The sequence below is a fragment of the Pistacia vera genome, unplaced genomic scaffold, assembly GCF_008641045.1.
Source record: "Pistacia vera cultivar Batoury unplaced genomic scaffold, PisVer_v2 Contig556, whole genome shotgun sequence".
NCBI classification, from domain to species: domain Eukaryota; kingdom Viridiplantae; phylum Streptophyta; class Magnoliopsida; order Sapindales; family Anacardiaceae; genus Pistacia; species Pistacia vera.
Genome location: NW_022196397.1, coordinates 81,645 through 105,240, shown reverse-complemented (window position 1 = coordinate 105,240; position 23,596 = coordinate 81,645). Strand labels below are relative to the sequence as shown.

Sequence of the window (23,596 nt, the reverse complement as noted above, 5' to 3'; positions counted from 1 at the left end):
TATATTGTTATCTTACTGGAGTACGAATTTCCAAACATCACATTAGCGGGAGGAAGTTTCCTCGAACTTTCGTGAAAAAAAAAAAAAAATGGAAAAATTCGCACACCTAAATCTGAGACTATATTCGATAGAGCTAACCGTTTTTTTCTTTGCTCCCGGTTGATTGAGCTCCCTTTGCTTCTCATATGTCAGATTCATTTAATCGTTTCGTTACGGTAAAACTACTTATTGTTGTTGATTTTGTTTCCAACAAAATCACAACCCGATTTCAGTTTTTCTGTTTTCTATTCTCACCATTGATTCTGATTCTTTTCCATTAAATCACCATTTCGCCGCATTATGTTTGCTGTGTTTTCGATTTTGAAATTGTTGCGAGCCTTTTTGTATTGGGTTTTGTTTGGCTGTGACAGTGAGGTAGATACACAACAACAGCGGTGGAGGTCAACGGAGGTAAACGGCAATGAGTTCGTCGCAGAATGGATTGTTGCCACCGCGAGATATGGAGGCCGGTCCTTCGAAAAGAGATACCGGCAGCGATGAGGACGATGACCCACTTTCGGATCCTTTCGTTATTTCCCAGACTAAACATGAGTCTCTCAAGTCTCTCAAAAGATGGAGAGTATGTTACCAGCATTTATTATAATCAATCAAAGATAGGGTGTGTTCGGATATTGTTTGTATTGAAATGGGTTTTGTGATTAATAGCAAGCGGCCCTAGTGTTAAATGCTTCTCGTCGATTTCGTTACACATTGGACTTGAAGAAGGAGGAAGAGAAAGAGAACAGAAGACGGATGATTAGATCCCATGCCCAAGTTATAAGAGTAATGCTTTTAACACTATTAATCTCTGAATAGACATTTAAGTCTTTGAACATAATTTGTGTTGATTATTTTTCACCTTCTTGTATTAGGCAGCATTGCTTTTCAAATTGGCAGCAGAACAAGATATTGGTATGTTAGTGAGGTTTTCTTGTTTTCTTTTAAATATAAAATGAATTCCAGAAAGGCGGAATAGTAGTCCACAAGAAAAAGAAAATCCAATATGGATGCAAAAGAAAATTTAAACTCAAAATCATCTCCCTACGGTTTCCCTACTTTCTTGAATGAAAAAGAATGGAATGCCTTTGCATTCTTTAGAGGATGAAGCTGAAAGAGAAGGAAGAAAACGGACTTGTCCTGAAAAATTTCAGCATCTTTCCCCCTAGCACCATAGTTTTTTTTATTTTATTTAATTACCTTTGGGTGACCGAGTGGTTCGATAGAGACTCTTGGATATATTACTCGAGAGGTCTTAATTTTAAGTCCCTCCTCGGTTGTTAATAGGTGTAGCCACTGGAGCTCTTATCTGGCCGGTAGTTTCAGGGTCTTGGCGGATTAGTTGAGGTGCAAGTAAGCTGGCTCAAGAGACTGAATTATTAATTTTCTTCCAAAATAAATTGTACCATTGCCTATCCTTGTTAGGATATAACGTAAATCATAATCTTCTTTTGGGCAATCAGAAAGACCAAAACTAAGAATCAAGGATTCTTTTCTGATGTTGTTCATCATTAATATTCTTGAAAAGAATTTGTGCATTTTTGCTTGTTCAAAGTTTCATATCCTTCCATTTGCAGTGGAATTTTGGAACTAGACGGGCGATAGTGGGTTTTAGAAAGGACTTTGACTTGGTTACTTGAATCTTGTATGGATGGTAGAATTGGGTGACATGTGTGCATCTAGGGTCTTGATATATGGAAAGACTCTAGATATCTAATATGGTGCAAATTTGAGCTTATATAAACCTCTTATGTTACTCTATTCTTCATTTGACGTATAGCAATATCCAGTTACAACTCTTCATGTTGATTTAAGAGGAAGTAGTTTTCAACAAACCTTGATTTAGTGTCACAATAGGCCTACCATATCACTAGGCTGTGGGAATATTTATAAAAATACGTGTTCTATAGTAAACTTCCTAGAATATGCCTAATGTAATGTTGTTTAGTTTCTTGTGGTTGTTTGCCTTTGGTCTCTCTCCTAAGATTCATAGTTTTACACTCATTGTTAATTACTCATCTCCTTAGTGTTTACATTATTATTGATCCACTTGATCAATTGAGTAGAACCAAAATGCATTTTGATGTAGAATTTGGTTATTGTACCAATCATTTATTTTCTTGGTCAATGGCTTATGTGTCATTGGGTGTATTGTATAGGATTCTTTAATTATGATAGACTCCTCCGTCGTAGGTACACTATGTGTCGTGCTGTTTTATATGGATGTTCTTCTACACAATTGGATGCTTCTTCTGTTTTTTTTTTTTTTTCAATAAATTTTTTTTTTTCATTAGAGACATGGATCAAAATGCTTAACCATAGAAAAATAATGAAATAAACCTAAAAACACAAACATGTTTTTCATTTGGCAATAATTAGAGGATAACGTGAGAGCTATGGCTTGCTTGTTTGTAATGTGAACAAATGTGTGGAATCAATGACCATTGAGATTGATGGAATGAAAGTTGACTAACTTGTCACCATTGTTAGATGTTATAATGGTTATAGTTAGAAGTGGCAATATGTTATGGTAAATATTGAGATGGTATTTAGTAGATAGATAAACCATTTATTTAAAGCTTATGGTGATGGTAAGAACATTGCACGCATTGCCGTTTCATAACATAGAGAATTTTGAGATCTTTTTTGATTAAATCTTATGTGGTCAGCTTAGTTCCATGCTATAGCATGCCAAGTTACTCTCAGTCTTTGGTAGGGTTAGTTTTAAAAGATTGTTCTTGGTAAACAAAACAATGAGACTTCAAAGGAAGGGTTTTGTTATTGCTTTTCGCCTATTGTAACTTTGCTCTTTAATTCCTTGTGATCTAGAGACTAGCAAAGCGATCTCTCAGTGTCTTTGCATGTTCTAAAACTTTTGTGGATTGGAGGGGTGTGTTGCAAGATTGTATGTGAGTGGTAAGTAGATCTAATTGCACATCAATTAACGGGTTAATTAGATGGTTAAGTGGTTTCAAGAGCTTGGAATAAATGGAGAAAAATAGAGAGGGAGGAGGGAAAAAAATAGCATAAATTAGAGGAAAAGAGGGAGGGTATAGGGAATGGATTAAGTTGAGAAATTAACCTTAAGAACTAAAGGTGTCCAGTTTTCAATTCAACTAACAATAATCAACACTTGCCTAAGAGGAAACCATATAGCTATATTTATAGTGGCCAAATTTCTGCAAAATTTTACAAGTTTTTATTCTCGAAAAATCTTGAAATAGTATTTTCTAAATAATTTTAAATCCTACGTTATTTCTACATAAGGTACAATGTGTAAATTGTGATAATAATACTCCTATTATGTATTTTGTTGCTTATGTTGTATAAGTTGATTATTTATCTCGTTATACTTTGACTACTTATCTGATGTTAGATACTGTTGCTCCACCACCAACATCTAGTGGTGATTATGGAATTGAACTTGAACAACTTGCTTCAATGACTCGGGATCATAATTTTTCAGCTTTAGAGCAATACGGTGGGGTGAGTCATTGTGAGTGCATTTTCCTTGTTTTACAATGTGCTTATGTCCTTAGTTACGTAATGCTTGGTTGCTTCCTACATCAGGTTAAAGGGTTATCAGATTTGTTAAAAACAAACATAGAGTTTGGAATTAGTGGTGATGATACCGATTTGTCAAAGCGGAGGAATTCATTTGGATCAAATACATATCCTTTAAAGAAAGGACGAAGTTTCTTGGTATCATTCGATGTTGTATTCTCATTCTTTTTGTCTATTTTTGTTAGGAACATAATGCTCAACACTATTTATTTGTGCGCTTATCTTTCAGAAATTTCTTTGGGAAGCTTGGCAAGATTTAACCCTTATCATCTTGATTGTAGCCGCCGCAGCTTCATTAGCATTGGGAATAAAGACAGAGGTTTGCTAGTTATTTATTTTAAATAGTAATATTAGTAATGATATAATTATCCTTAATTGCTTCGAAGATTATACCTATGAAAAGACTACCTAGAAGATTAGAGTTTTGCATCAATACTTGTTGCTATAGAAGGATGGTTCTTGGATTGTGTAGAATTTAATTGTGTCAAGAAGGAAGTGGAAGCAGATGAGAGTTTGTCATTGTGAAGAAGTTAATTGCATGGAGGACAGAACAAATGGTAGTGGGGATTGCATACAAAGTGACAATTAATTTCATTGTTTTTACGATGTTCATGAAAATTGGAATTTGGTGCAATTGGAATATCATAATTGTTGTCATAACACATAGGATTAGTTTCAGAAAAGGAAACAATAACACATTGGAGTAGTTCAAGAAGGGAAACAATCCTACATCAAAAGCCTTTAAACATTGAAGAAACAATGTAAACTACACTATCATCATTGTTGTAGTAGCTACAAGTTGATACTTAGGCTTAGCGACGAAACAAGTAACAAAATTTCAACTTTTTGCTTTTCCAAGAAATTAGATGCTCTCAAAAAGAAAAATCTAGTAGTGGACTTATTGTTAGTGGTACCTCTGTCAACATCGGAAATTTTTTTACGAGTCTTGAGTGAAGAGAAGAATAAACTCTATTGCAAGAAGCCTAGAAGATTCATGTGATCAACGTAAAACACTTAAAGTACATCAAAATGAAGTTTAAAAAAAATGCAAAATCATTATTGATAGAATTAAGGCATAAGTCATAGATCACTATATAAGTAAAAGTTCCTCATAATCCCTCGTATATTCCTTTGGAGATCCCTTTGTGACCAATATCGTTTCGTTCCTTTTAATTGAGGAAATTAACTTGGTCTTGATTTGTACATCCAATTAAAACCACCAACTACTTGGAATAAAGGAATAAATTCTTATTTTCCAATCATTAAGAAATGCAAAAAGTTCTTCACCCATTTCTAATGAAAAAATTGATCAAGAATAGCCTTTTCTGGGGGTAAAGCTTGGATAGAGGATAAATAGAGGAAAAAACGAGCAAAAATTTAATGAGTAACGAGTTTTTGAAGAAAGAAGAGGATTGGGAAACTTGTGAATTCACTTAGGGTGGTAGAAAGTGTTGGATCTACACTCTTAGAATTTTAGGAGGATTTGGGTAAAAGAGTAAAGGGAGCATTAAGTTATAGAGAAGAAAATTGTTTTCATGAGAATAAGTAAACAGTTGGAGGGATTCAAGAAGAGGAAGGAAAATATGGAGATGCAATGTTAGAAGCAAATAAATCACCAACTAACGTATCACATGAAATATCTTTGAGGAATAGGTCACTGTAAAGTTTTACATGGCTTATTTAAATTGCATGTAGAGGGTATAGAAATTTGGTTAAGAAAAAAAAGAATGTTTAACTTTTGTTCTATAAATCACCAACTAAGCCCAAAATATTAAGTTATAGGTTATGGCTCAACAATAGTTTTTAAACTGAAACAGTTCTCTTTTCTAGCCCAGTATAACTCTTTTATAAGCAATGGGTTTCTTTTGCAGCACTAATTATCTTATATTTCTCATTTTTACTTGTTACTAGCTATTAGTGATTATCGTCAGTCTCTTCAGTTTCAAAATCTAAACAAGGAGAAGAGAAACATACAAATAGAGGTGTGTACTCATCATTTATACTTTGCTGTTTCTTCTTTTGCTTTTGTGTTGATTTTATCAGAAAATCTCTACAGGTCATGAGGGGTGGTAAAGCAGTGAAGATTTCAATATTTGATGTAGTTGTTGGTGATATTTTACCTCTTAGAATAGGTGATCAGGTGGGCGTACTCTGGCACAAATTTTGTTTGTCAGGTTTTGCTTAAATTTTTTTTTTGTAATCAGTTGAACTACTTTCCTTAGGTCCCAGCTGATGGAGTCTTGGTTACTGGTCATTCTCTTGCCATTGATGAATCTAGCATGACTGGTGAAAGCAAGACAGTAAGTTAATTATACTTGTGAGTAATGTGACCACTAATGTTTAAACTTTACTGTTCTTAAGCACAGTGTATGTTTTAGGTCCGCAAAGATCAGAAATCTCCCTTTCTGATGTCTGGCTGCAAAGTAGCAGATGGTGTTGGTACAATGCTGGTAATTTGATGTGTTATTTTCTTTTGCTTGATGTGTTAATAATTTAATGGAATCTGATTTTTACTGTTTTAAAACATTGGGATGTTCTCTTTATTGTTCAATCTATTTGGATTTTGGGGATCATTGAAAAACTGTTGACTGGTTATTGAATTATGTTTTTTTTGGTTCTGGTGCATCATGTGTGAATTGTATTCATTCTTGATATATCTCTATTTGGTGATGCTTAGAAGATTTTTGTTTGTATACTGCATCAAGTGTGCTCTTTTAATTTATATGATGTATTTAATTGTATAGTGATGGCATCTGATTGTAATATCGTGATAACTTGGTCTTGTTTGGAANTTAAGTTATAGGTTATGGCTCAACAATAGTTTTTAAACTGAAACAGTTCTCTTTTCTAGCCCAGTATAACTCTTTTATAAGCAATGGGTTTCTTTTGCAGCACTAATTATCTTATATTTCTCATTTTTACTTGTTACCAGCTATTAGTGATTATCGTCAGTCTCTTCAGTTTCAAAATCTAAACAAGGAGAAGAGAAACATACAAATAGAGGTGTGTACTCATCATTTATACTTTGCTGTTTCTTCTTTTGCTTTTGTGTTGATTTTATCAGAAAATCTCTACAGGTCATGAGGGGTGGTAAAGCAGTGAAGATTTCAATATTTGATGTAGTTGTTGGTGATATTTTACCTCTTAAAATAGGTGATCAGGTGGGCATACTCTGGCACAAATTTTGTTTGCCAGGTTTTGCTTAAATTTTTTTTGTAATCAGTTGAACTACTTTCCTTAGGTCCCAGCTGATGGAGTCTTGGTTACTGGTCATTCTCTTGCCATTGATGAATCTAGCATGACTGGTGAAAGCAAGACAGTAAGTTAATTATACTTGTGAGTAATGTGACCACTAATGTTTAAACTTTACTGTTCTTAAGCACAGTGTATGTTTTAGGTCCGCAAAGATCAGAAATCTCCCTTTCTGATGTCTGGCTGCAAAGTAGCAGATGGTGTTGGTACAATGCTGGTAATTTGATGTGTTATTTTCTTTTGCTTGATGTGTTAATAATTTAATGGAATCTGATTTTTACTGTTTTAAAACATTGGGATGTTCTCTTAATTGTTCAATCTATTTGGATTTTGGGGATCATTGAAAAACTGTTGACTGGTTATTGAATTATGTTTTTTTTGGTTCTGGTGCATCATGTGTGAATTGTATTCATTCTTGATATATCTCTATTTGGTGATGCTTAGAAGATTTTTGTATGTATACTGCATCAAGTGTGCTCTTTTAATTTATATGATGTATTTAATTGTATAGTGATGGCATCTGATTGTAATATCGTGATAACTTGGTCTTGTTTGGAACAAACTTGCAGCTGACCCAATGTAGAAAATATAAAACTTGAAGACTAGTGAACCTGGGAACGCCATGTTCTGCTTAGCCCTCATATATATAGTTAAGAAAACAAATTTTTGACTGCACAACAAAATTATACGCCATGCAATTATATTTACTTCATGTGGAATTTCTTTTTTGTGCTAGGATTGATCAAAATTTCTTTGGTCTTTTGGTAGGTAGAGATTGGGTGAAGTAGTGTTAAGAGTACTTTATCAATTCTGCAGTTTATTTATTCTTTTCTTTTGCATGTTTGCTTCTTTCTCCTTATTTTTCATTCAAGGCTATGTTTGTTTTACTTATTTTGCACTTTTCATACCGGCAATATGAAAGATTTATCTAATTTTAAGATCTACAGGTAACAGGTGTTGGAATCAATACTGAATGGGGACTGTTGATGGCTAGTATCTCGGAGGATTCTGGTGAAGAGACTCCCTTGCAGGTTTCATCTCAATTATTGCTCCATTAGAAATATGTTGCAATTTTTGTGATAAACATTATAGCTGCCTTTTAATGTTCTCTAAACTGTAACAGGTACGCTTGAATGGCGTTGCAACCTTAATTGGTATAGTTGGGCTCACTGTAGCTGGCTTGGTACTTGCTGTCCTTTTGGGCAGGTACGTTGAAGAGGATAACTACTTTATGTTCTGTTAAATGCGTTGCCTTGCTTACCATCTTCCTACTTATAATTCATTTCGGAACTCTTAGATTCTTTACTGGAAACACCACTGAGTCAGATGGAAGGCCTCAATTTGTCAAAGGTCACACTGGTATTGGTGATGTTGTGGATGGGGTCATAAAAATTATTACCATTGCAGTAAGTGTAGTCCTTTGGTATATTATTTTTAATGAAAATGATTATTTCTTGACTAACATGAGAGCCATTTAGGTTACAATTGTAGTTGTTGCAGTGCCTGAAGGGCTTCCTTTGGCTGTTACATTGACGTAAGCATATGTCATCCCTTTTGTTTCACACAAAAATTATGATGGAGCTAATACGAATCTGGTTTTTTTTTTTTTTTTCTCTCCTGTTCTCTTTAATTTCATTGTTACTTGATTCTGTGACAGCCTGGCATACTCAATGCGAAAAATGATGGTAGATAAAGCCTTGGCAAGTATCATAATCTGTTCTTGTTTACATATCTCTTTTTCTTTCTATGATTGCTTCTGTTTCAAAATTTTGTTTCGTAACTTCTTTGTCTAACTGCATTAATATATGCAGGTGCGTAGACTTTCAGCGTGTGAAACTATGGGTTCAGCAACAACAATATGCAGTGATAAGACTGGGACATTGACCTTGAATCAGGTGGGTTCTACACCACCAAACACTACCACAGCAGAATGTATAGAATATTGATCTGGTGTGCAATTTCCAGATTTGGAAAAAAATAAAAAATTAATTTTGGTTGTGTCATATGCTAAATGTACATTTAATATGTCCACAAGAAACAGAGGAATTTGAAATTTATGCTTTCAAATTTTGGGACAAATAAAAAGACATCTGGGTCATTTTATGCATTATTTATTTCATTTACAGAGGAGTGGGTTAGATTTAGATACAAAAGAATAAGAACATAATGTAACCGATATAAACTTCTTAACCTATAAAATCAAAGCTGTAGGGAGGAGAGCGAATTTAGCTTAAACTTTAAGGTGGTAAACGTTAGAATTAATTTTAAATAATTTTATTTTTCATTCAAATGCTATTGATGAGTTGTGTTATGGGTTGCAAAACCTTGGGTGTTCTAATTATCTTTTGTGCTGTTCTTATTTCAGTCAACTTTCACGAATAATTTTTCTATAAACAATATACTTTAAGTTAGAACACTGTAACAATATGTAGTATTACTATTACATTTGGTTTATTTGCTCTCCTTGCTCTTAATCTGTATTGTACTTTTTACCTTTTTTTTTTACTATTTAGTATTCATGTCAACGTAGTTTCTCCTACATTCTCTACAATTTAAAATTTCTTTTCAAGTTGTTTTGTTTTTGAAGCTTGTATGGCAGTCACTTAGACATTTTATCCTGCTTTTGTGTTTGTACTTTCTTTCTAAATAATCTTCATAAGGGTTTGACTGGTGGTAGCTTTTTTTATATTACAGATGAGAGTGGTTGAGGCTTATGCTGGGAGAAAAAAGATAGATCCAGAAGATGACACCTCACAAATTCACCCAGCGGTTGTCTCTCTGTTAACTGAAGGTGTTGCACAAAACACTACAGGCAATGTCTTTGTGCCAAAGGTATAGGTCACATGTCAAGGGAAAACATTTTTTTCATTTTCAATTTATCGGGTGGGTTTGATTGTGTGGATTTTTTTTATGATTCGCTTAGCTTTACTCTTCCTCTTGAATGCCTTGAACCTTGACTATGCTTTTGACTGTTTTTTTCTCGATATCCAACAGTTTTTTTTTTCCTCTCTCCATTAGTTTTTCCAAGCTGGGGACTTTTGTTATTTATCAGTTAATTTTGCTAATTCTTACAATGTAAACCATGAAGCACCTAATATATGTTTGCTTTGCCAGGATGGTGGAGATGTAGAGGTTACTGGATCTCCCACAGAAAAGGCTATTCTTTCTTGGGCAGTCAAGGTATCCTTTTCAACTATATTTCAGTGTCTACATTACGTATGTGTTTGTTTTTTTTATCATTATTGGAGAAGTAGGTTTTTTCAGTTCANTATTACTATTACTATCTATTCTTGTTCTTCTTATTACATTGAAAGCAAAGGAAATTTTTCCAGTTTTGGGAGATAAAAGAGATTAAACGATTTACCTATATTAGATAGAAGTAATATTTAAACTCGAGTCATGGATGTGTTATCCTTTTGATTGTTCTATGTTTAGGAATTGCTGTCATTAGTATTAGTTTTGTCATGACTTTGATGGGTTTCTACCTCTATGATTAATTGAATTATCAGCGACTTAATAGACAGAAATCAACTAGTAAAAGATGTAGAACAACAGATTCTAAATGTTAAACAGAAGATCCTTAGAATTTTCATATCCAATGATTTGTCGTGATAATATGTTGACACCTGGACATTTATATGTATCAATATCAACATGGTATATAACAGTATAATGTGTATAGGTATCAACATAACATACTGTGATAATCTGAGGGTTATTTTATTTTATTTTAATTTTAGTTTTTATATTCTTAAGACACTCATGCAGTCATGCTAGTCATTACTCTCTATTTGTGTTCTTTGGAAAGTCAGTGTGAACTAAAAATAATGTTAATATGATTTTATGTATGAATCAATACAGCAGATACATAAATGATGATTCTAATAATATCTTGGTATTGAAATCGTTTAAAACTTTTTTAAATAAGCTTTTGGAAGATGATTTTGCTTCTTAAATTCTTTGCAGGATTTTTTCAAAGAAGCTGTTGATGAAATGGCAGCGAGAAGCCTGCGGTGCGTTGCCATTGCATACAGATTATATGAAATTGACAAAGTTCCTTCTGATGAGGAGAGCTTAGACCCATGGGTTTTGCCAGAAGATGATCTTGTTTTGCTTGCTATTGTTGGTATTCAGGTATGCCTGATGACATAAGTTTTCCATTATACCGCAAATTTTTTCATCTTGGTGTTTAATCAGCTACATCCCTGTGACCTTAATGTGGATATCTTATTTTAATATTTATTTCTATTTTATGGAAGCAGGTGACCTTCATGTAAGATATAGCAATTTCCTGTGCTTGACATCTTTATCTGTCTAGGCTCATACTCCTTGTTTTTCCCCATTTTGTTCTGAATCATCTCTTTGTCTTATTGAAAAGTATTTCATAGGATGTGATCTCTAAACTCCAATCAGTATTGTATATCCTTTGGATCAGCTGTTATTAGAAAGATCTTTAGTTTAAGTTTGTTTAGACCTTGAAGGGTCCTTCAGCATGCACTTACTGGGTCCTTCAGCATGCACTTACTTTGTCCCCTGGTTTCTAGTGCCTACCACTGCCTAATATGATATTTATCTGTAGGACCCTTGCCGCCCAAGTGTCAAAAATGCTGTAAAAGTGTGCAAAGAAGCTGGGATAAAGGTAGCTTGTTATATCTCTTGATAATTTGCTTTCAAATTTAAATCATGTGAATAATCATTCCTTTATCTCTCTATGGATCTTATTAGATCTGAATTTTTGAAATGTCAATTGCTTGATGCTGTTTTATTCATTTTTTGGTTCAGTGTCAAGTTTATTGATAGTGATGCTGTTGAATGTAAAACTAAATTTGATATAGAAGTAATTAAATGAAAAATGTCTTCTGAGGCTCATGTGTTTGAATCCGCAGGTACGCATGGTCACTGGAGACAATCTTCAAACAGCAAAAGCAATAGCTTTTGAGTGCGGAATACTTGGTTCTGAATCAGATGCTACTGGGCATACTATCATTGAAGGAAAAACATTCCGTGATTTTTCAGAAGAAGAAAGGGTACAAATTGCCAAAGAAATAACAGTATGTCCTCAACTGTGTGAATTTCCTAGATCATGTGTTTAACTACATAAGCTTCTTTCCTGATAGTTATGTTCTTAATATGATATCACATATTTTTGGTTGGGTATTCAAGATGAATCAACAATTAATTTGAGTTTTGTATAGGTGATGGGGAGGTCTTCTCCTAATGACAAGCTCTTGCTTGTTCAAGCACTGCGTACGGGAGGGGATGTTGTTGCTGTGACTGGAGATGGCACTAATGATGCTCCTGCACTTCATGAGGTTTGTTGTCTTTGTGTCTTTTTGTTTCATGAGTTTGGCATAGCTGTGGCTTCTTTATCATATTAAAACTAGTGTGAGCATGCGTCAAGTAGAGTTGACAAGTGATATAGGACAAAAAAGAGAAAGATAAATTGATGCTAGACAAGATCAAAAAGGAGAGAGATAACAGAAAGAAAAGAGTTGAAATCATACAGAGAATTAAGTCAGGATTATTATTTTTTGTGACAGTGCAACTTAGATATTAAGACTTTTCCCTCTGGTGTTGTCTTTTATACCTTTAGTGTGCTCAATTTTTTATATCATATATTATATAATGTTTCCCTTTCAAAGTTGATTGCATTTTTACCGTTCTGTCTTTTAGGCAGATATTGGTCTTGCTATGGGCATTCAAGGAACTGAAGTTGCGAAAGAAAGTTCTGATATAATTATCTTGGATGATAACTTTGCTTCAGTTGTAAAGGTTAGTGTGCATTTGAAAGCCTATGTGACTGGGGATTGTATGTTATACTTTTTCTTATCTACTGTTGAATGGAAATATGAATTTTCTTTGGCAACTTTTTAATAGCATAAATTCCATGTTTGCCAGTTCAGTGTGAAGTCATTATGTTGCATTTATTTGGTTTGGTTTCTTAGCAATAGAATGTGTGGAATATAGTCTGTGGTCTTTAAATGTTGTTATTTCTGAGACCTCAACTCTAGCCTCTATGCAAGTGTACTGGATAAGTGAGGGGCAGAGTGTTAAGGCTCACTCGTCGAATTATAATCCTTCCTTATACCATGAAAAGGTATTTTATGCTTTAAGCAAATATGTAATGGTCTTTAACCGATGTGGGTGTATTAGTTTTTTGGTTTTATACATTTGTGCATTTTGAAATGGCTTGCTATAAATTCTGTCTTGAAAGGCTTCTCATATTTAATGTTTAAGCATTGCTTGCGGGTTCAAAGGCATTTTGTCCTATATGTTTGTGATATGTTGGACAAGTAGAAAGACAAATGGGTTTATGGTGTTAATATGGCTTACTTTTCACGTGTTTCATTTTCTTTATTTTTCCTGTTGGATCTGGGTAAGCAGCTTTTATAAAAATTTCACATATTTATTTACAAATTTGTATCTGAGGACTTTTTCTTTGTAGGTTGTTCGCTGGGGGCGTTCTGTGTTTGCCAATATTCAGAAATTTATACAATTTCAGCTTACTGTTAATGTTGCAGCTCTCATCATTAATGTTGTTGCAGCAGTATCGTCTGGTAGTGTTCCTTTAAATGCAGTACAGGTGATTACTCTGTCTTTCCTCTTCCTATCTAGGCTCTTTTTCATTTTATTTTTTTGATATGCCAATTCTTGAAAGCTAAATTTGTGTGTAAGATTTTGCTTTGAAGAACATGGTGAATTGGAAAAAATGATTAAATTTTTTAAAAATTTGAGACTTTTAGGCATTGGCAAATTGGTTTTTGGTTGTATCTGTACCTGCACTTGCTGATAATTAAAACATCCCTACTTTATTTTTCCACAGTTCTTTTATGACTTATCCTCCAAATTGTCAGCAGAATGATATTTATTATACAACCGCGGTATTAATTTATAAGATTAGAACAAGCAGTGAATGGTTCTTCTATTTCTTTTACTGTAACATGCTCTTAGTGCATTGAACTTCTAGAAGCAGGAAGAAAATGAGTCTTGAATTTTGTACTTATCTTTGATTTTTGTAGATTAATCTATCTTATGTGTGCCTTGTTTCAAGCCACAAAATTGTTTTCTGATTCTGCTTTTTATGTCTCTTGCTTAGCAAAGGTAAATTATAGGTTTCTTAGGATTTTTAGATATATAATGAAATCAATTACAGGACAGTTTAGAATCTGGATATGGAAAGCTCCAGTTTATCGTGTTTATATATGTGTAGATTCAGGTAAAATATTGCATTTAAATATCCATTTCTTATGACCAAATTTTTTTGCATTTCTTGGTACAGTTATTATGGGTTAACCTTATAATGGATACGCTTGGAGCTCTTGCATTGGCTACCGAACCACCAACAGACCACCTTATGCATAGATTGCCGGTTGGCCGAAGGTTTGAACTATTGATTGTTGCTGAATGTGCATTATTATACTTACATTAGTATATCATATACTCTTCGGTTTGTATCTCATGTGACTTTGTACCTTCAAAGATATTGTTTTCTACAATTAGCATGATTTTTGGTTATTGTTGATATATCTCACTATGGCCTCATATACATCAATTCACTTGATTTTACATGTCAATATATGTTTGGCGTTTTTAGGCAAAACTTGAATACCTTTATGCCTCTGAATTCCAGGGATATATATTAGTGATTGTTAATTGCTTACTGAAATTTATCTGGAGTGATGGCAGACTGTGTTTAGTCGTATTCATTAATCTTTATTTACCAACACTGGCTGTTTTTTCCCTCTTATGTTTGCATAATATTCGTTTGTGCTTCTTAACTTCTATATCAAATGTATTTTTCTTTGTCGATGTCACTAAACTTAGTATATTAATAGAAAATTGGACCACCTGTTTTTGACTGCATGTGATAGATTCGGGCGAGTTTAGTTCTACCACCAAAGTAATTTGTAACATAGGACTTGAACACAATGGCATGGATCAAATGTGCTTTTTTTGTGCAACATAAGACACAAGCAATTTGACCAGAGATTCAGAGAAAGGGAAGCCTTTTTGGATAGGAAACAAAATGATATGTATTGGTGATAAAAAGAGTTACAATAGTGGACCAGGTGTTCACAATAATAAAAGCAAAGTAACTCCAATAATATAGAAGCTGTACAATACAGATTTGAATCAATCTATACAAAAAATCCCAAGGCGATATAAATTGATAACCGCATCCCAAATGAGATGAATTAAGAAAAGTGGGGAATCTTGAAAATCCTTATAGACCGAGGCCCAAAGAGAAGCTTAGAATCGAATCCTATCCCATAAATCTCTAACTTCACCTATTTTTTTCTTCAAAAAAGTGAGCTTTTTCTTTCTTTCCTGATTACCCAAAAGATCGCAGAAACAATACAACCCTAAGGGTCTTGGCTCTCTCCTCTTCGGAAGGCAAAGGCCTTCTCCATAAGCAAGTCACCACAGCCTCTCGGGATTTAACCCAGATAATTTTGGCTTTCCTACATATATTAGCCCGTAAACTTGCTGCCACTTCACAGTGCAAAGATAAATGAACAATTGTCTTGGAGCTTTTTCTACACCACACAACCAACATGGAGTAGGTGAAAGTTAGACATCTCTCTATGCACAACATCAGCTCTATTTACTCTATAATGAGTGAAAGTCCGAGCCAAAAAATGAATTTTAGGCGGAACTTTAGTTTTCTAAATCATAATAAACTGCTTTAAAGTTTCATAATGACTTTCTTCACATAAAATTCTAGCATAAGATTTAAATGAGTATTTCCAAAACTCTCTAGGTTCCATACTCTTCTATCTTTGGTTCAGTTTAGAAAGTTTTCTAGTTTCTGTGTCATTAAGGATTCTATTAAAGTTTAAACTCCAATCCCAACTGAAATTAGAGGAGGATGAATCAATAAATTCTTTATTTGAAACATTCTTCCTTTCACACAATCTATATAACTGGGGAAGAAGTTCACAAAATGGATCATCTTTCATTCATTTGTCCTCCCAGGTAGTCTTGCCATTACGCACTTTAAGCTTTAATGTGTTAAATGAAATAAGAGAATGGGAGGTTCTCACATATATTTTTGAAGAACTGAGGGGTTTTTGGGACGCTAAAGGGGTTTGGAGGAGAGGATGAGAAGGAGGTGCTATGTTACGTTGTTATTTTGTCATTACCTCTCCTGTTTCTTCATTATCTCTAAAGCATGTTTAGGAAAATTGGAGTTTTTTCCTTTGTGATAAGCAATAAGGACTGTGGGTCTCTTGCAGCCATTTTTATCAAGAGAGGCGATGCTACCACAGTGATCTTTTTACTTTTGCAAGTCTTGATATAAATGCATGATATATTGTCTGATTGAATCTCTTTTGTGTTTTCACAGGGAACCTCTTATAACAAACATCATGTGGAGGAATTTATTTTTACAGGTAAGTGATTTCTTCTCTCCTTTATGGTTATGTTGTTGGTTGATTTTGTTAAATTACATTATAATATGGGTTTTATATATTTCTGGATGACCCCTTATCTTTTTTCTTGTCGTTGCAGGCCTTTTATCAAGTTACTGTGCTCCTCGTGCTCAACTTCCGGGGCACTAGTATTCTTCAGTTAAAGAGTAAGACCAGGGAACACGCTAATGATGTGAAGAATACTATGATATTCAACACGTTTGTCTTCTGTCAAGTAAGTACACTACTTAATAATTGTTATAATTTAAGGAAATCAATTTGTAAATCGTTTAGATGTTTTGGATTAACGCTTCTTTATTTATTTTTGGGCTGATTGTTCCGTTTTACTTATACAATAAATTATGGAAGGAAGAGTAAACCAATGCCTTTAACAAGACAATTGTAGGTTGTGTAAATCTATTTATATTCGTTCTAATTATCATTTGAAGCCTTGATTCGCCGCCACTGAAACTACAGATATTCAATGAGTTCAATGCTCGGAAGCCTGATGAAATCAATGTCTTCCGTGGAGTGACTAAGAACTATCTCTTCATGGGAATAATTGGAATAACCTGCGTTCTTCAAGTGAGCAGTGATTATATATTTTTTGTTTGGGCTTTTATGTAACCTATAAATGTGTTCTTTAAGATTGCCACTCATAAAATGTTAAAAACAGATAATCATCATCGAGTTTCTTGGAAAGTTTACCTCAACTGTGAGGCTCAGCTGGAAGCTGTGGCTAGCGTCTGTTGCTATTGGCGTTTTCAGGTGAGCTCAATTACCGGTATATGGTACCGCATAAGTGCCCCGTTTGAAATATATGTTTGAGGCATATTAGTTTTATGGTTGTAAATGACAATGTTTTTACAAGCTAAAATATTAGGTTGATTTTTGGTCACTAATTTTTCCATATGGACCATATTTATTTATTTTCTCACATTTATCTGTCTATCCATTTCAGCTGGCCGCTTGCTATTATTGGAAAAAAGATTCCAGTTCCCAAGACTCCTCTTTCCACGTACTTCATGGGGCCAATTCAGCAATTGCGAAGTTGTTTTCCTAGGAGACGATCATGAAGCTGTTTGTGATCGTATTATCTCGTTATGGTAGCTTCTGCCAAACAACAAAGGATAATGATGATCACTCTTAAACCCTAAATCTTAAACGCAGAAGTAGCAATGTGGGGTAATGATGGTGACAAAATTGTACTAGTGCATGATTTCAATCTTCCTGAAGCGTTATGAACCAGAGAATATTATGGCGGTGAAGTAAGTTTGTGGGAAATCTACGAATAATTGTGTTGATTTGGTAAAGATTAGAGCACTAACCATTATTCCTAGAAAAACTAATATCAGTATATATTAATTGTGATTCATTATTGTCATTTTTTTGGTTGTACTTTCAATTGAAAATAAGATGATTAACTATGTAAAAAAAAAAAAAAAAAGTGATTCTTCTCTCTTGAAAAGAAAGAAAATTGTGAAATTTGTAAGACGGATGCAGCTTTTATATTTTTTATGTTTGTGGATAAAGTGATTTTATGATTTTTATCTATAATTGTTCATTCTTAAACGCCAGTTATTTATATCACGTAAAATTTCATGTTATGATTGAATAAATGTACATGTATCTTGTGCATTTTTTATAATTTTAAGTTTTAACATATTAAGGATCGATGTAAGGATAGACAAGGACAGTAAAAAGAAAAATAATATAGCCATCGATAGTAGTGCATCGAATGACGTTGTAAAATCTTGATTATTGATTAATTTTGACTTAATATTAATCAATAGTCAGGATTTTGTTACGTTATTCAGTACATAAATTCGGTGTACTACCGTTGGTGGCTGTAGCATTACTCTAGTAAAAAATGAGGATAGACTTTCTTTTTCTGTTGATTTTATTACATGATTTAGTTTGTTTAATAGGCAAATATTGAAGCTTGACTACTTTGTCTGGTTTTACCTTGGATCGATTTTTAAAACATTGATTAGATGTAATAATTATATTTAGGAGTGAGAGGGTTTTGAGTGCCCTGTGTCTTTTGGGGGAACCAGAACATGCAAGTTTCGGTTTTTTGATTCTTGGAATCGGAACCTGAAATGCAGGTTTTAGTTTATTAGAGTATCTTCAAAAGATTCTTTATATGACCTAAACTATTTATTATAAAGAGTTTATCTATAGAAACAAGAGTCCAACAGACTTTTTATTCTTTAAGTATAAATTAAAGAGTGAGTTTGACTCTCCACATTTAGAGAGTTAAATTTTACTCTCTATCCTAATTTTAAATAATAAATTGCAAGTTTTTATGCATTTTATTTATGATTTATCTCTTCTATTAAGTTTCTTTCTTGAAAAAATATATTCTCTCTCCTAAAATTTAAAAAGTCTATTGAATTTGAATAAAAATTTTGTTCTTTATATTTAAAAATCAATAAAGATGCTTTTTATTTATACGAAATATATTTTTTAAAATAAAGAGCACAATTGGAGATGTTTTTACCTAGGTACCCTGTAAAAAAATCAGTTACACTTGTATTAGTTTAAAAAATGACAGACACACCTTAAAATTTTATAAATACATACCTGACAAATTAAAAAACCTTAAAATTGTAAATATATATATATTTTACAAAGTATACTTATGGAATTAATTTTGGGTACTAAATTTTAGTAAACTTCATTATCCAAAAATACAAATATTATATAATATTATAATTTCTAGAGTGAATAAAGTTAAATTAACATTAATTGTGAATTTATGACAAAAGAATAAAATTTAATATTAATATTAATATTAATATGATTTATGAATCTTTAATTAAATAATTAATATGACTCTAACTTTAAGTTTGTTTAATCCGTGACACATAAGGCATGAGTTGTTAAACTATAATGTATTAATCATTTAATTAAGTAATACAATAATTTAGTAAATTATTAATGTTTATAAAACAATGTTATAATTAATTAAATAATCATGCTATGAATTTATAATGTAATATTATAATTAATTAGCTAATGTTATAAATAATTAAATTTCTAATAATTTAATTAAATAATGTATTAATGTAGTAAATTACTAGTATTTATAATGTAATGTTATAATTAATTAGCTAATTATTTAACTATAATGTAATGTTATAATGAATTAAGTAATCATACTATAAATCCATAATATAATGTTATAATTAATTAAATTTTTAATCATTTAATTAGGTAATGTATTAATATAGTAAATTTCTAATGTTTACAATGTAATGTTATGATTAATTAAGTACTATAATGTGATTTTATAATTAATTAAATTTCTAATCATAATGTAATTTCTATTGTTTATAATGTAATGTTATAATTAATTAATAATTAAATAATCATTTAACCAGTAATGTACTAATGTTTTTCAATTTATTATATATAATTAATTAATTACTAATTTATTGTAGATATAATTAGAACTTGATAATTGAAGTAAATAACTAAATATTATTAAATCAAATATATTATTTTATTTAAAAATAATTCTTTTAATAACATTAAACACTTTTAACTGGATCCTGATTCCAATTATAATTTATATACTTAATTAATTAAAACTTTAATATATTATAAACTTTAATATTATAATATATTAAAGTTTTTTATATGTAAAAATTTTAATATATTAATTTGATTAGGTTATTATAATATATTAAAGTTTTGTATATGGCGAAATATATATGTATAATTAATTGTATATATATTTGATTAGGTTATTATTATTGTTACACTATAATTTTTTATATAACATTTCATCCCATTTGACAATTTTAAATTTTTTATATGTAAAATTATAAAGACCCCCAATTCTTTACTAATATTTCATTTGAATCCAAGTTCTAATACAAGTTCCTACTCGAGTACTCGGACTCGGTTCTAAGATAGGTTCTATTCATGGTACCTGTTTTAGGTTCCCATCACAGGTTTCGATTCCGATTCCGATTTTTACACATATAGGAATCAAAACTGGATCCGTATAGTAACAGTTCCAAAAAATTGAAACTGGAACCTGCCCGCATAATGTCGGTTCTGGTTCCGGTTCTACCGGCTACCCATGCTTACCCTTAATTATATTGTGACTTTTTAGTGTCAATATAATAAAAATAAATAAATAAATAAATTACATAATTTTAAATAGCCAATAGTTTTTTCTTTTTAAGTGTTATATGCAATACAATACATTGTTATTATATTATATGCATGATATGAAGGAAACATTTTCTTTTAGAAAAATTCGTTTAACGATAAGGATGAACATTTTACAATTCTATAAGAAACTACCAGTTATAGACAAACTCACAAAAACTAAAGGGCGGCAAAACACTTTCTGTTTGTTTAGTTCTTTAGAGTAGTATTCTATTCTGAATAGGGTTTAATAAAATGTGATATGATTTTGAGAATGTATTTGATACAATTTCTAAAAATATTTAGATTATTTTTAACCCATTACATTTGTTAATTTAGCTAAACACCTTATACAATAAAAATTTATAAATTAACAAAAACACCCTCACCTACTTAATAATTGCCGGTAGTCGGCCACGACCATTGGACGGTGGTTGGAATTCACCAGAATGGCATGTAACCAGCTGGATCTGGCCATTGACGGCGACTATATTTGGCCAAATATAGTTATCAACGACTAGATCATTGGCCGTAGATCTAGCCATTTCCGGTTAGATCCATGATGGATCTGACTGAAAACGGATAGATCGGTGCACAACCGGCCAAATCCAGCCAGTCGTGCGCTGTTCCGACGACGGCGGTGGTAGCTGCTAATAGGTGATAATGGCTTGTGTGGGTGGGGGTGTTTTTGTTAATTTTAATACTTTTATTGAGAAAAGTAATTGTTAATATTTTGAGTTAAATAGAATGATTGAATTTTGAAAAATATTAAAACAAACACACTTTTCATTTTTTTGGATATGATAGTAGAATAGGATAGATTAAAAATAGTGTGCCAAACGCAACCTTATATCTTAAAATTTAATTAGAATTAGAGATTTGATTACTTTTTATTTATTTTTTATTTTTCAAATTGTCACTTATTTTTAGAACTTTTCACTAAATAAAAAAAGTGAAATTTCCTAACCTAATTTTGAAATCGGAATACTTTTTATACATACATAAATTTAATTACCTAAAATGCTTCTATATCGTAGTAAGGAGATTTAATTTATGAGTAGTGTTATTTAAGCACCAGTGAAACTCTATTTGAGCCCTATTATTATTACTTTTTAAAATTAAATATAGATTTTAAGCTGAAATTACCAAAAAGGATCTTTATAAATAGTTAAAAGTTTAGAGAAACTGTAACTTTCTTTTTGGATTTTTATTTGTATCTAACTCTATATAAGATGAAAAGTGAGGAGTAAACTGCAACACTGTTTTCATAAAAAGGTATTAACATAGATGGTTATCTTAAATACATTTTAAAAGACAAAAATTTAGTTCTTTGCTTAAAGCATAAACAATATATTCTCTCATCATGTATTGATTAGATTCAACCACAAGATTTTGCAATTGGATTTGGCTTTTATTTACTTTGAAATAAAATATATATGAACACATGCTTCACAGTGAAGTTACAACTTCATAAGTTGAAGTCATCTTGGTGTTGCTGCAACTGCTGGTGTTGAAGAAGGGCATTGTAAACTGCAATTTCACCATTTATCTTTATTATCTCATTCTGAACTTCCATTATTTGTTGTTGATATTGATATATTATTCCAACACTTCCATAAACTGGATTTTCAACTCTTAAATATGCTTCCATTGCCATGCAATCTGCTGTCTCCCCTCTTAATTCCACTGGAAGTTGCTGCTTCATTTTTAAATCAAATCAAAGCATCGAATTAGCAAAACTATATTTTATCAAACAAACCTACATAGATATAACTTAAAAGTAATGTTACCTGTAGCATTTTTGTAATGTTGCTGGCACCGAAGATCTTATGAACCCACGAAAATCTCTGAGGATTATTTGAAGGAAAATATGGTGCTAAAACACAATCTTGAGGGCATTTTCTTCTCAAAGATTTGCATGCTGCACATCTACTAGAATTTGACATTTTAGATTCTTTGATATGTTTTCCCCAATAATTCTCTCTAAATCTTTCACCACAATTATTCAAATATCTTTGAATGGTATCTTCTCAAACATTTGATTCATAATATATATAAGGGATATATACTTGACTTGATTAGAATTGATCTAATATTGGAAAGAGAGCAACGGCTAGTGTGTTTTTTTTCTTTTTCTTAAAAAAAAAAAAAGAAAAAAGAAAAAATAGGAATTTTTTCTTAAGCCAAGCTGGCAAGATTTCCTGAAAGTCAAGATTTTAAATTTTCAAATGGGATACAAAGGTGGCAGCCGGCTAAGTTTATATGAGTGCGGTACGATTTACATATGAAAGATTTTAAATTATTAGCTTGTATGCACCTCAACCTATTCCTCATGACCTAAAGTTGTCGACCAGTTAAACCCTTCAATGACTACTCATATTAAGGTTTATAAGGACTTGATCTCAGAAACTTATGAAACCTCATTTTTGTATTTTACAGTTACTGAAATATAGAGTATTGTTGGTTAGCTGCTGAACATGAATAATATACTGTGGTGTGCAGCTCTAAAGCTGTAGTCAATCATGATTAAAAATAAAAAAATAAAAAAAAAAGCCAAACAAAATAAATTTTGATCATAATTATGTTACATTGGACGAATAAACAATACTATAAACTTTTAATTTGTGAGTCCTAGGTATCAAAATCAAATACGCGAATTAAGTATTTTCACATTTCGATGAAATTTCATAGGTAAAAGACACAGATAAAGATTACAGAAAGTGGCGATAGTAAGAAGGATACAAAACAAAATTAGATTAAATAATCTTTTATTTGATTGTGGTACTACTAATCAGTTAATTGACACGGGTCAACTGCATGAAGAATACTCCGAAAAATATAATTAATTAATGACAATTGGAGAATGATTTAATTTACTATTAGATTTAACCCAGGAAAAAAAAAAAATCATTTAAATAATCTTTTAATTGATACATCAAGTGTTTTTGACAAATTTCTCAATATAAACTTTTCAATATTTCACAAGACAAAAATATTAAGATTTCATTTAAAGAATATAAATAGGTATAAAATCAAGTAAATTGAATTTATTGTCCTTAATATAAATAGCCTGAATATGTTTTTGCCTTTCAAAAAGCTAGCTTAATCTCGCTTTTATCTATTATGATCTAGCATATTTTAATTAGTGTTTTCATTAAGATCTACACTAA

The 23,596-nt window shown here is 31.8% G+C and overlaps 2 protein-coding genes across 2 annotated transcripts; one reads left to right on the top strand and one right to left on the bottom strand.

Annotated features, from left to right (window-relative positions):
• Window positions 1-136: 136 nt before the first annotated feature.
• LOC116108171 (calcium-transporting ATPase 10, plasma membrane-type-like) lies at window positions 137-17,805 on the top strand. Its single transcript, XM_031394440.1, has 33 exons — window positions 137-215; window positions 411-619; window positions 706-822; window positions 912-951; window positions 3,413-3,522; window positions 3,607-3,738; window positions 3,830-3,919; window positions 5,665-5,669; window positions 6,028-6,089; window positions 6,530-6,603; window positions 6,678-6,761; window positions 6,842-6,919; window positions 6,998-7,069; window positions 7,800-7,883; window positions 7,976-8,058; window positions 8,150-8,258; window positions 8,331-8,386; window positions 8,510-8,552; window positions 8,664-8,747; window positions 9,547-9,684; window positions 9,967-10,032; window positions 10,807-10,986; window positions 11,432-11,491; window positions 11,739-11,903; window positions 12,048-12,164; window positions 12,526-12,624; window positions 13,298-13,435; window positions 14,132-14,232; window positions 16,199-16,244; window positions 16,363-16,497; window positions 16,740-16,847; window positions 16,939-17,030; window positions 17,224-17,805. Exons 2-33 carry the CDS (start codon window positions 461-463, stop codon window positions 17,336-17,338), a joined length of 3,042 nt encoding a protein of 1,013 aa, XP_031250300.1. The 5' UTR covers window positions 137-215; window positions 411-460; the 3' UTR covers window positions 17,339-17,805.
• Window positions 17,806-21,894: 4,089 nt separating this feature from the next.
• On the bottom strand, window positions 21,895-22,372 carry LOC116108170 (LOB domain-containing protein 23-like). The gene is made up of 2 exons (XM_031394439.1): window positions 22,217-22,372; window positions 21,895-22,125 (listed from the first exon to the last, which is right to left on the bottom strand). Exons 1-2 carry the CDS (start codon window positions 22,370-22,372, stop codon window positions 21,895-21,897), a joined length of 387 nt encoding a protein of 128 aa, XP_031250299.1.
• Window positions 22,373-23,596: the final 1,224 nt, after the last annotated feature.

Bases quoted from the DNA above. Each gene is read 5' to 3' on its own strand.
- LOC116108171 (XM_031394440.1), top strand. From the start codon at position 461: ATGAGTTCGTCGCAGAATGGATTGTTGCCACCGCGAGATATGGAGGCC. The intron at 3,739-3,829 runs GTATCATTCGAT...CTTATCTTTCAG, and splicing joins AGAAAGGACGAAGTTTCTTG to AAATTTCTTTGGGAAGCTTG. The intron at 14,233-16,198 runs GTTTGAACTATT...GTGTTTTCACAG, and splicing joins AGATTGCCGGTTGGCCGAAG to GGAACCTCTTATAACAAACA.
- LOC116108170 (XM_031394439.1), bottom strand. From the start codon at position 22,372: ATGTCAAATTCTAGTAGATGTGCAGCATGCAAATCTTTGAGAAGAAAA. The intron at 22,126-22,216 runs GTAACATTACTT...TTAAAAATGAAG, and splicing joins ACATTACAAAAATGCTACAG to CAGCAACTTCCAGTGGAATT.